Raw genomic sequence first — 13,219 nt, 5'->3', positions numbered from 1 at the left:
ATCAATATGGTGTGTGGGTGCGTGCGAATTTGTTTCAAAAGATTTGGTTACCTGATGAGACGATGATGCTCTTCCCTCGCTCACTCCATTCTTGGATATAAATGACTTGAATCCCAGGTCTCTTAGGGGGGATGAAATCAATTTATTAACTAAACTAGCTTGCATAACGCCCGTCCTCTAATCGACAATCCACGTAAAAGTAAATACAGATACTGGTTTCTGAGGGATGATTGTTCTACGTGAAAGTAAATCATCCATGCATATAAACTCAGAAAACATTATTGTGCTTGCACAAGCATGCATGGTCGAATTCTGTAGCTTTCTTGGCAAGTTATCGAACCAAAATCATTCTACCTAGGACATGGTAATGGCACTAGTTGATGATGATGATGATGTGTACCATGCTAACATGAGCTGCATCACCATTACTAGTATGAATCTACTCAAGCAGTGCGCCAGGGCGTAAAACTTTGAGGACTGCATCTTTTGGGGGAACCGCAGGGATAGCAGCTCTCCTGTAAACTGAGATGGCACCACATGCATTTGCAAAGAGCAAGGGTTCCTTTAACTTCTTTTCATCCTGCAATGAGAATTCTTGATTTTCATATGCATCCTTTGCCATGAAATTAAGTTACTGGGTAGCCTGGAAAAAGAAAAATCACCAGCAATGAAATGGAGACTAGAAAGAACGGCAGCTGAATTAACGTTAGTTCCCATCTCAAAAAAATGACTAATTGATCTGATTCGATATGTCGGATGGGTTTGGAATATTTTAAACTGGTGTGCTAATATTGTATTTAGGACAAGACTAACTATTTGACTTGCTATGCTATAGGTTTTATTTTTTTTAACAAAACAAAACTGAATACATAAGCTGTTACAATATGTTTTTTTTTACATAAATAATATTAAGTGTAAATTAAAAAACTTATGTTCAGATATCTAATTAAATAAATTGAGAACCAACTGTATCAATAAATAATAAAAAAAACATTAACGATAACTAAATACATATTTGAAAAAGTTGAGAGATGAATATAGATCGAAATATTTTTATTAAGTTATGTTTAATAATTGTTTATTAAAATTAATTTTTTATTTAATCAAATGATAGTAAAAATAGATACACATAAAAATTGATTGAACAAAATAAAAGGAAAAAAAATATTTCTCAGGCTGCACTTAATTAAAAATGCTATCTAAAAATGAATATTATTTATCTTTAAAAATACTTTTCAATTATATAAAATATATAAATAAATTAGAATAATCTCTTCAAAAATTAAATACATATAAATTAATTAAAAAAACCTATTTAAAAAAGACTAAATAAAAAAAAAAGAGAGAAGATGTATTAATTTAAATATAAATTAAAAAATTATTAAAATAAAAACACATTAAAAAAATTTTTTTTTTAAAAAAATAAAAATAGAAAAAAGATGGCAGGGGCCACAAGCCAAGCCAACGCTTGAACCATTTAGAAAGGACTTGCGTAATGACTCTATTTAAAAAAAAAAATCAATTAGAAAGATGACATGTGTCTCAATATTTTTTAAAACAAAAATTATTGAAAATGCATTGTCTATTGAGGAGGATGATGCATCACCTAGTATTTCCCAGATTTCCAATCATTGTGATGGCTGAAAAAAAAATACCTCTATTTTTTTAATTCAAAACTTATTTTTAATCAAAACATCTAAAAATGAGCCTAAACATATTGAAAATCTTCTTGATCTTGCATATGTTTTTTAAGGTGAAAAAACACTAAACTTAAACTTTCCCTTTACCAAATAAAACCTTTTAACATCAAGACTGACTATTTTGGTAATCGAAATAAATGTTAATTTTGATTTTTTTCTCTCTAACATTAGAATCTAGTATTCTCACTCTCTTTTCTCTTAAACTAAAAACTAAAAAATAAAAAAAAAAATTTTTTTGTGATGTTTTTTTTTACTTTGATCATTTTTTTATTAATTTTATCTTTAGTCAATAAATTTAATTTAATTATTCTTTAATTGTGAAAAAAGATGCAATTGTGTAAAAAAAATTTGAAAATCAAAAGAAAAAAATAAAAAATTTAAACAATAAATCTACATTAAAATATGAGTGAAAATGTGAGAAGGTAAATAATACACCCGTATTCAGACTGCTTCAGAGCAGTCTTTCTTAATAATACTTTCTTAATAATAATATTGGGAAAGATTTGAGTGCTTCTGGAGAGCTGTATCCTGCTTCTGAGATTTTTTGACCGTTAAATAGGGGACACAAAATATCTGGCTTCGGTTAGCCGGGGTTTGGGGGTTCCCGACAAGGATACAAATCAGTCATTATTACTCTGCCTGAATCAGTTTTCTGTCTGAAGTTTGGACACCAACAGATAAACAACTGTTGTAGTTGTTGATGACCAAGCGAGGAACTAGGGCCCTATGCATTTGAGTTGTTTGGACTGGATTCGAGAAAAGAGTGTAATTCCCCATTTAAACATATTAAAAAATCCAACCTCGTAAAAAATGTCCAGCTATTTTCTAGACCACACTCTAGGCTAAGAAGTCCTACGTTGCAAGGGTAATTATCAGAAGAAGCAGGAAAAGCACCTGCATCTTGAAAGATATTGATTTGAACCAGTCAGCTTGGAGTTACTGCCTATGCACCATGTTTCCAAGCTCAACTACACATCACGTTTGAATCCTACTGCGTAGACATCAATCCATAGCTTTACAGTACCTTAAACAGATCTATGTCTGAGGCCACGATATTCAGTGAGGCACCACCAGAAACTTTGCCCTTGAATTCCTGCTTGACGTTGCGCAAAGAAGTCGGTTGATTATTTCTTGCAGCTAGGAACAAATGAAAAGGAATTGAATGTCTTTCTGCCTGGAATGATGTAAATATGTGATCTGTCGCTCAAGAGCCAACTCTTAATTTAGACGGTCTCCTGAAGCAGATAAAAGATGATAAACGCCCCCAATTAATGACTGTTTCTAAAAATCAAGAGCTTAAATTATCTTTAACCTAAGCATAAATTCTAACCTTTGTATAGTATCTGCAGCCGTCTGAGCCTTCAGTGGCAAGTAAGAGCTCAAGATTGGGGTTGAAAGTTCTCTAACACCACAATATTGTCATCCTGCGGATCAGCTCCTTCAGTCAAGCATTCAATTTCCTCCTCATTTACCTGGAAATGCAAGTTACCCTGGTTCCTATATATTATTCACTTGCGTTATAAGAAAAAACCATATTTCACTTCGAAATCCATATGTGAACCCTAAATAGATAATTTATTTATCTGAAAATAAAGCTAATAAACTTTGTCTACTTAAAGATTTACAAGTTAATAGAAAATCCTGTCTATGCTATAAATCAAATAAGAAACCGGAAGTGTAAAGAAAATTAAAACAATAAATCCTGAAAAACATAGGAAATTTTTTCTTAAAAAGCAATTTTTAGATCAGGAGATTCAAAGGTCATATGAGTAGTGAATTTGATCACTTGAAAAAATTTGAGATATATCTAAATATAAGATCTTCTATTACTATCATTTTAAGGTACCATCTTGATTTGACGCAATCAAATCTTCTTGAATTTAGATTTATTTTATTGATTCATAAAAAGTAATTTTGAGATCGGGAGATCCAAAGCTCATATGAGTAGTGAATTGCTTTTTATGAGAAAATTGTCTAAATTAGCTGAAAAAATTTGAAATATATCCAAATGTAAGATCTTTTATTATCGTCATTTCAAGTCACCATCTTGAATAGACGTGATCAAATTGAAAATCTTCTCGAGTTTAGATTTATTTTATAAACTTCAGTTTCTACATGATGTTCGACTGCATCAATATTTAACATTGAAGTCTCAAATTGTTCAAACATGCACCTTAATAATGTCAGCTTCATTCCATGTGTCATGAAGTCTTTTCGAGCAGCTTCTTCAGATGGCCATTGTAGCAATCTCAAATTTGGGTCATAAGAGGGGAGGCAACCAGCATTCTTAGCAATGTCCATGGCAGCAAGATGAGCAGACTTACAAGGTTCCTCAAGATATTATTGATCCAATACTGCAAAGGCCATAACGTTTGATACTCCAATAAGGAATGTTTAGGCTGGGAATCAAATGAGTAGGAATAAAAATCAACACACACCGGAATCCCGATAGAATTTGGAGCCAAAAGTGACTGAAAACAATAATTATCTTCAAGATATGTAACACTTGGACCAATAATCCAAGTGCGTGGAATAAAAATCAAGAGAAAAAAAGTAGCCAATAGCAATATTCCTGAACTCAAAATGCTTCAACCTCATTAAAAATGAAATGAATGAAAAGTAAACCATATAGAGTGAATAAAACCTACTGGAAACACAAACAGGATCTCTTCAAGAAATGAGCAAATCTAAAGAAAAGGGTTAGAGTATCATCGAGCTAGCCTTTTCTATCCGAACCCGCAATAGTAATTTGGGAACAAACTCCCTCCACGTACCTTCCGAGTAAAATCTCATAAACACTTTAAAATGAAAAGAATTTCAGATCAAGAATCAAAATGGGAAAGCAGTAAAAACCAAGAAAAGGACATGGTATACCTTTAATAGGACTTTTATCTAACTTCTTGGACGAATAATTCTTGAAAGAGCGCTCAAGCTTCACAGGAAAGCCGAAACTTGACATTTTCAGCTCTTCCTTGTTCATAACTCCACCCATTATATGCACTCCAAGTCCGAACTGAACGACCGACATTCTCACTGACTGCACTCCACTCATTTCCTAACTTTCACAGGAAAATTTGGAAACAAAAATATCTATCCAATCTATCTTCTTCTTCTTCTTCTTTTTCAGTTTTGATTTTAAATAAATAAATTAACCATAGTACAAGCTAATTTTATGCAAACTGATCATACATGCCTTTACACACACACACACACACTCTAATCTGAAATCTACATTTTACCACTTGTCACTAAATAATACACTGTGTATGATAAAATTTTACTATGATTTGTTTGCATGCATATGCGTCTCTAAAGGATATATATATATATATATATATATATATATGTATATATATTCTGTGACCTGGAAAGCAAGAGGCTTCTGGGGCGTCCTGTGATCATGCATTTTTCAAAATTTTATAGCAGGAATCATGCGAAAGTGGTACTCCATTGGATTCTGATTTACTATAAAAGTGGATACAAGGATTTTTTTTGTTTAGATTCTTTCAAAGGCCCATCGGGTCTGGGCTGATAGGTCCTTTCACAATTCACACGTTATTCAAACTTATTATACATTTATTTATTTTTACAATATTTCCTCTCTCTTTTTTTTTAATTATGATTTGGACATTTGACAAAACAGATAGCAACAAATTGAAGGACATTTGATCAATTCTTTCGTGGGATATTCTTGCTCTTGATAGTCTGAAATTCGGCATATGTGCTAGTTTTTTGAGACTATTTATCTCTGGGCATAGTTCAATTGGCTCTATGTTTCTCATCAAATTGAAGCTAATCATAGTATATGAATATCCTTTCATAAATGAATCTAATCATCCAGGATGAACTGTTGTAAATGCAAATTGCAAGAGTTGCCTTTATTTGCAAGGGACTTGGGGGCCTCAAAACAAGCTCTGCAGCAAAAAAAAAAAAAAATCATTTTAAATTCACGGATTGGAAATGGAATTTCTGGCTACAGATCGAGAAGCTCTAGACAGAAAGGAATACATTACTTTGGTTCAGACTTAAATTATTACAATGACATAGCGTGTCTTCTAAAGTATGCTGTTTAGAAGAAGTTTCATGTCTTGGTTACATAACAGCATATTTATACAAACATGCAGTTGAAACACAAGAAATCCAATAAAAAAACCATTCAGGCATTCCAAATATGTAGGGCTGGGCATGTTACTGAATGCCTTGATTTGAAGAAGTGTTCAAACTTCAAAGGATCCATCCCTGGAAGAAGTTAGTCTCGTCAGGCATGCTTTTTGAAGCAGACACAGAGGATCCTTCAGCTGGAACATAGTGATGATACCTGTTTTAACAGCAAAAACCAAAATCTTTTTAGAACACGTCCTTCTATACCTTGCTTCTAACAATAAGACCAGTGGATGAATAAGTACTGGATCCTAGATTCTTTTTCATCAAGCTTTATGAAGTGCTCCTACCCACTATTGATTTGATTGTCTAGAGAACAATCCCTGATCTTAGGAGGGAAGAATCTAGGTCAGGTTACCTGTCTAAGCAATATATATTCACCCTGGCATCTTCTTTCTAATATTTTTGGCAACAATTAGAAGAAATGTTTACTTGAAGTTGCAAACACAGACAACACTTATCCACATGCCAACGCCAAAATTATAGCGCATGCTAGAAATTAGGAATACCCAATTTGTAAGACAGGCCCTGGATCACAGTCCATCTGGCTGGATTGAGCACGATGCAAATGGAAGTTGCTACTTTCATCTGCTGCACCAGAGTTCCAATAGTCTTGAATGGCTTTAAGATTTTGTCCTTCTGCTTCTAGCTGAAATGCAAGGCATTGTAACGGAAAAGCTTAGAAATATTGCTGGTAACATGATCTGATATGAATTTAATAATCATATTTTTTGCACGAGTGCTGATAATTGTTGAAGCAGAACCTTGAGTTTGAGATGCCTGTTCAAGTCTCCAAGGTGACGTTCCTGCCAAAGCAGATCAGAAAGTGATTAGAAGAATGAATTGAATTTTGAGGTTAGGGGCAGGTTGTCAATAGTGAAAGCAACAAGGATTATGAAATATTCGAAGAACTGCAACCGTTTTAAAGCAATTGGTGTATACAAATTCATTGTTGTATACTAGAGTCCTGTCCATTTCCAAATGTTTGATTACAGACAGATCCAAGTTTTATGTGCATGTAAGATTCGAAAGGGAAGCAACTAAACCTTCTGAGTTCCAAAACTGCTATATCTTAGCTCAACAATACACACAGAAGATTCTGACTTGTTAAAACAATTATTCTCAGCATAGTGGCTTTGCTTACCTTTTTGCGCAGGTCTTCCATTTGCTCTGTCAAAATCTGCTGCTGTAATAAAAAAACAAAAGGATAAAATAAATTGTGTTCATCTTTTGAGCTAATTGACATAGTCCTTCACTTTAGACAGAAGATGTTTTAATTTTTAAAGCTGGTTTCCTGCATTTTATCATGTATGCATAAATGTCCATATTGACTGCGGAAATACAAGGCTGTCTTTTTCATGCCTAGGATTGGACATATGCTTTTACCCATATGCATGTATAAGATATCAAGCGATAAAAATTCTTAAAATTAAACATCTTCTATCTCCATTGTTACGAAAGTTCAGGTGTTATGCACCACCTTTGATGGAGTACCAACAAGAAGCGAGTGAAGAAGATGATAATTAATAGAAATCGTATGTACCTTTCTCTGCCTAGCAAGTGCAAGAGCTCCTTCAAGCTGTTTCTCAAGATTTTGTAGCTCTTTCACATTCAGGGGCCCAAGATCCTCCCCAAGCAAATGCCTTGCATAACATTAGAGTGCTATACGTTAGTATGGTATTATCTATCTCTTACTAGGCCTATCATCAACTTCATTGGCAACTCAAAATTCAATTAAAACGAGACATGGTCTTAGAGATTCAAAAGTTTAATTTACAACCTTTGAGTGCGTTGAAGGGATTCATACTTCGCCTTTAACTTTGTCGCCTCTAGGTACCAGCTCTGCATTGTTAATCAAGGGCAAGATAGAACATGTCAGGTTGAGTTTGTAGCATATGATTTTATTCCACACATATATATTTGCCAGCAAAACTATCAGTTCATAACCCATAATAGGTGCTAGGGGAAATATATTGGAATATTCTCTAATTTGAGCCAACCTTCTTGGCAACCACAAAGGAAACTAGCGAGGACTCAGTCTTAACTGTAATGTCACAGAGATCGCGAATTTAAACCATCTCCGGAATCAAATTTAGCTGTTTGCTACCCTACTTTTGCAAACAAAAATCCAATGCTAAAAGCAAACAGAATCCACTCGGGGTGAGAAACTGCATGTTAGTGTGATCAATTGTCAGAAATTTGTGCGGAAATGCTTGCAATGATGATTTAGTTTTTTTTCCCCTTTTGGTTTACAATGAGACTCCAGCCTGTCTCTTATAGGGGTGGTCATCATAACATGCCAACTGAGCTACAACAGTTTCATGCATCAGAAGATTTTAAAGCTAAATTATTGTTCTACAATTCCTAGGATAACTCAAGATCAGTTTTCCAAAATTGAATAGTTTGTGATTATAGTCCATCCACAAAGAGTGATCAAATAATTGAAGGAGCAGTAGAAAAATAAAAGGCAAAGTTTCATTTTCTCAAGAACTAGAAAACATGCGAGGCAACATGCGTATGACCTGTTAACTAAATTGAAATATATATTAAGAGGCTCGCGAAAGAAATCAGGACGAATACAAACCTGTGTCTCACGTTCAATGCTGTTCTCTTGTGGAGTGTAGCAGCAGCGTTGATAACGCTCAAGGGTTTTGGTAACACTGGAGAAAAAATTTGATGGTAAACATAAAAATTTATTTGATGAGTGCGAATAAAAGGACAGATAACCTGTCATGCCACAAAAACTAGGAGGAAAAATAGAAAAAATATGCTATGGATGCAGGTAAGATCAGTCACATGACCATAAAAATGAATATACTAGAATATGCCGACAAAATGGTAATTGAAATCTCTAGTCATATTTATGCCATTTGAGAGTAGGGTATGAATTAGGGCCCCTAGGGTTCTTTAAACACACTTGAATACCAATTGCTTGTACTAACCATTAGGGTTAAGGTCATGAGGGAACTGATTAATATTTTCTTTCTGCTATCTTTTCATCATACAGTGAAAATCTTTACTCGTTTCTTGTACTGCTATTGTTTTATCATAATAAAAATCCTTACTCCATCACACGTAACTAAAGGAGAGCCTATTAATTGTGCAATCTGCTCAACATGAAAACTAAAACTACACAGGAGTAAGTTCTTAAAAAATCGAAAGTACTTCGTCCACAAGCATTAATTACTATTAACAGGCAAGAGTAGCTAGAGTACTCAAGAAATAATTAAATCACGACTGGCACACGCAAAGGAAACGGCTAGATGCATACAAACCTGCAGCTAGCAGGACCCATAAATGCTTTTTTGACTGTCTAAATAGAGATACTTCTGTTTGAAAAATTGCATTGCATGAAGAACATTAATCTCCTAACCCACATGCATAAATAAACCTATCCACCCCTTCACAGCTAATCCCTTTATAGTATACCAGTTCAATTTGTTGACCTTTTGTCATTGACAAGAGGGATAAATAGTGATTTGAAAATTACTTATTCCTAAAAAGTTTTCTTATATTTGCATATAATCCTTCTTCAGGAAACTTTCTTCTTTTAGAAACTTTCTTGTTAACAACACAACATAATTTCTTTTGCCACATAAATAGTTTTTTCGCATCAAGATGCAATGTATTATTTAATGCGGGCTAAAAAGGGATTTTTGCCACTATTTTTTCAATAACAATTCTCTTTTTTTACTCTATCTTTTATATTAATATTAACAGCTTGACTTTCACCTACAATCAGCTCAAGGGGGGGAGATAGATTATAATTAATCATAGTACGACTCATTATTATATCACAACTAGTTAATTTAACAGATTTTCTATTAATCAATTATTTTCATAACTCTCAAGGTTAAAAAAAAAAAAAATAAATAAAAATGATAGTTATATATATTTCTCAGCATTTATAAATCTAGATATATATATATATATATATATAGCATATTAATTAGCACCAGTATATATATATTCTACTTTATTAGTTAATCTATTCTTGATAACTCCACGGGGCTAAAAATTAAAACACCGAGTAATGGCCAGTCAACACACACGTAGAGGGATCGGGAAGGAGAAAGATCTTTTAACCAAAACATCAATACTACCAGGGAGTTCTATGAAATTGGTGAATATGGCAAGATCAGTGCATTAGAGAGAGAGAGAGAGAGAGGTCATGCAATACAGAATACAGTTCATTAGACAGATTTTAAATCCCGTTCACAATTCAAAGCTCAAAGGATCCCATGGAAATCAAAAGGAAAAACCACATCTTGGGTTTTGGAGTAGCACAAATTCATGCTAACTTCACATGATATGCAAAACCCTGACATCACTTGCTACTTTAAGCTACACTGAATAAATAACGAGTTACCAGATGTTTACCTAATTTCATATTTTACACAAACAAATTAATATCAAGAGAAGATTGAAACTTAAAAAATGTAAAAAGCAAGACTTTCTTGACCTTATGAGACCTGGTGCTCAACTCCAGAAACAGCTTAGCAAGAAAGAGACAGACGATTAACCAAAAAAAAAAAATACCTAAAGATCAAAACTTTGGCCTGCTTCATCAACCACCTAGAGGGAAGCACCCAAAAGAACTTAAGATCCAAAGATATCAAACCCAATATAAACTTTGATGATGGGCATGGGTGGCCAAAAATTGATTTGCCACTTAAGCTGCACTGCCCTAATCAATTTGTTGTAGAGCAGAGAAAAAGAATAGAGAGAAGAAGCATAGATAAAACCAGCTGATCAAAGGATGAAAAGAGATGAAGACAAAACCGAAAAGGAAACGCAAAAGAAAGCCCTAGATCTTGCACAGAGGTCCAAGAAGAAATTTTACTTTTCACTTTTACATTAAATAAACCTAGAACCCGGACACGGACACCAGAGAAAGAGAACTAAGGGTTTTGTGATGGACTTTGAAACGTGTCCTTGTTTTAGTGGAAAAGAAACTCCGAAACCCATCGAGATTTGCAATGTATTCTTACATATATGAACCCAAAAGCCCTCTAGAAATCATGAGTTAACCTGAGAATAAAGAGATGTCAGACAGGCGTTGGAGAAAGGCATCCCAGGAGAGAATCAAAGAAAGCAAGTACAGATCAGTGAAACTGGAGTCTCACAACAGGGTAGCGTCAATATTGCAAGAAAAATAAAAATGGTATCATCATCAAGAAAACAGGAGAAAGAAAGCAAGAAATCTGTAACAAAAAAGAAAAAAGCAAAGGTACATGTGTATGTATATTTAGCAAGAAAACACGGAACTTATTATATTAAAAAAACGATAGCAATTTAGAGCTGTAAGTGATTAAAAAAAAAGAAGCGAATAATTAAGCTTAGAAAGAACCCTTATAGAGCAAATAGAGGGGAAGAAAAATATACCTAGCACTACCAAATTCATAGAGCTTGCCACGACTGGAGAAGATGATAAGGGCAACCTCAGCATCACAAAGCACCGAAAGCTCATAAGCTTTCTTAAGCAAGCCATTCCTTCTTTTAGAGAAGGTAACTTGCCGGTTGATCTTGTTCTCTATCCTCTTCAACTCCACTCTTCCTCTTCCCATTCTTTTTGTTCTCTCTTGGTTATAGCTATATGATTTTTAGGTATACAAGGCTATCTGTGTCTGATAGGAGAAAAATGGGGCTGAAACAGATACAGGAGAGGTAGTACTGATGATATCTGTGCGTTTGCGGTGTCTGTGAGAAGTGGAAGTTAAGGTGATGTATAAATAGAGAGAACTGGATCTTCTTTTACAATAAAACACTGAATTTCTTTACCTTTTTTATTTCTTATTCTTTTTTCCACTGTAATTTTAGCAAGTTGCCTGTCCGTTCCCCATATCTCTCTCTCAGTGAAGATCAGTTTCTTGGTAACAAAGTTACTTCTTCTTACTTTCTTCACGGTAGCGTGAGATCACGCTCGGAACCACACTATATAGCATGAATGCTTAGAATGGAAATAGGATTGCTTGAAAATTCTGAAAATCTTGATCCATGAGAGAAAAGGCAAGAATAATAGTACAAAGTGGGTGCTTAACTTTGTTTTCTAAGAATATTTGCTACATTATATAGCAGTTAATTGCACCACAAAATGCTTCAGTTTCAGTTTTCAGTGTATTAATTCCAGTAGTACGAGTACCCATTTACTCTTTGACACGACTTATTTGAATGCTGGTGATTATTCTTATTCTTATTATTATTATTTCCTGTTTTGACGAATTAATGGGATCCAAGAATTGTATTAATTGTGAAAATAAAGGGAGATACAAGGCCATAGAGAGAGACTAGGTAGCAGAAAACATTTGCTTAACAGTCAAGTATTTTCTTGAATCTAACCCAGTACTCATTGATGCTTGAAAACATTTGCTAGAGCAATTGTAAAATTTATTTATAATAGATCTGGATCTAGCTGTGGTGGATTTTCACATAACTATTTAGATTTTTAAAACTATATTACTTTACAATCTAATACTGTTAACTCAAGTCACTGTAACACTTTATATGCTAGAAGGTTGGATGAAATTTAAAAAAATAGTTTTATATTAAAAATTTATTTAGTATTTTTGTGATGTGCCTATTATGTTGCATTGTCTTATTCGGTGTTGTATTATAAGGTAAAGGTAGTATTTAGTAAGTAGTTTTTATGTTGTGCTTGCAATTTAAATAAACTAAATAATCTTTGATTGAATTTTATCATTATACTTTTGAGATATAAAATGACCAATAAAATTTGTAGCATACTCAAAGATATTTTATAAGCTTATTTTATTTATATTACATGATTTATAACTTTTAAAACTTACATGTATCTATATATAATTTAATATATGCAGTTACATCATTTCAATAAAATCAATAATATTAAAAAATGAAATAAAGTTACATGAAATAGTATTATATTTTTTATGCGCTTAAAAAATTTAATGGATAAAAATCATTTTAATTAAAAAGAAATGAATTTTAGGTATCTAATTTTGTTTGAAAACCAAAGGGAAAACCCAGCTTCTTTTAAAGCACAATAATAACAAACATTTAAAAAAAAAAAAAGCAAAATTTACAAAACCTGTTTACTTTATTTTATTTTCTTTAATGTCTTAATAATGCTACTATTTAACAAACAATTTCGAAACTAATTCTCCCTCTAGTATGATCTTGAACACTATATCAATATGTGTTGATATGTTCATTAAAAATTTAATCCTTTCAATCCTCTTTTAAATTTTAAATTAAAACAATATATTGGGAGTAACTCCATATTTAACATAAGTCAATTAGAAAGAGTATTTATTTTAGGTTGAATGTGGTTAACATTCTAAGATATAAATAATAGAAATGTGTTTGTTTGAAAAAATAAA

General features: G+C 33.0%; 1 protein-coding gene and 1 pseudogene across 1 annotated transcript; both read right to left on the bottom strand.

Moving 5' to 3' along the window:
* Positions 1-58: 58 nt before the first annotated feature.
* On the bottom strand, positions 59-4,752 carry LOC118041913 (probable fructokinase-7; annotated as a pseudogene).
* Positions 4,753-5,724: 972 nt separating this feature from the next.
* On the bottom strand, positions 5,725-11,428 carry LOC118041261 (agamous-like MADS-box protein MADS3). Its single transcript, XM_035048530.2, has 8 exons — positions 11,247-11,428; positions 8,446-8,521; positions 7,642-7,703; positions 7,405-7,504; positions 7,006-7,047; positions 6,626-6,667; positions 6,371-6,510; positions 5,725-6,018 (listed from the first exon to the last, which is right to left on the bottom strand). Exons 1-8 carry the CDS (start codon positions 11,426-11,428, stop codon positions 5,925-5,927), a joined length of 738 nt encoding a protein of 245 aa, XP_034904421.1. The 3' UTR covers positions 5,725-5,924.
* Positions 11,429-13,219: the final 1,791 nt, after the last annotated feature.

Source organism: Populus alba, chromosome 14 (assembly GCF_005239225.2).
Source record: "Populus alba chromosome 14, ASM523922v2, whole genome shotgun sequence".
Taxonomy (NCBI): domain Eukaryota; kingdom Viridiplantae; phylum Streptophyta; class Magnoliopsida; order Malpighiales; family Salicaceae; genus Populus; species Populus alba.
The sequence above is the reverse complement of the archived record's forward strand: the minus strand, read 5'-3'. Positions and strand labels throughout refer to the sequence as shown.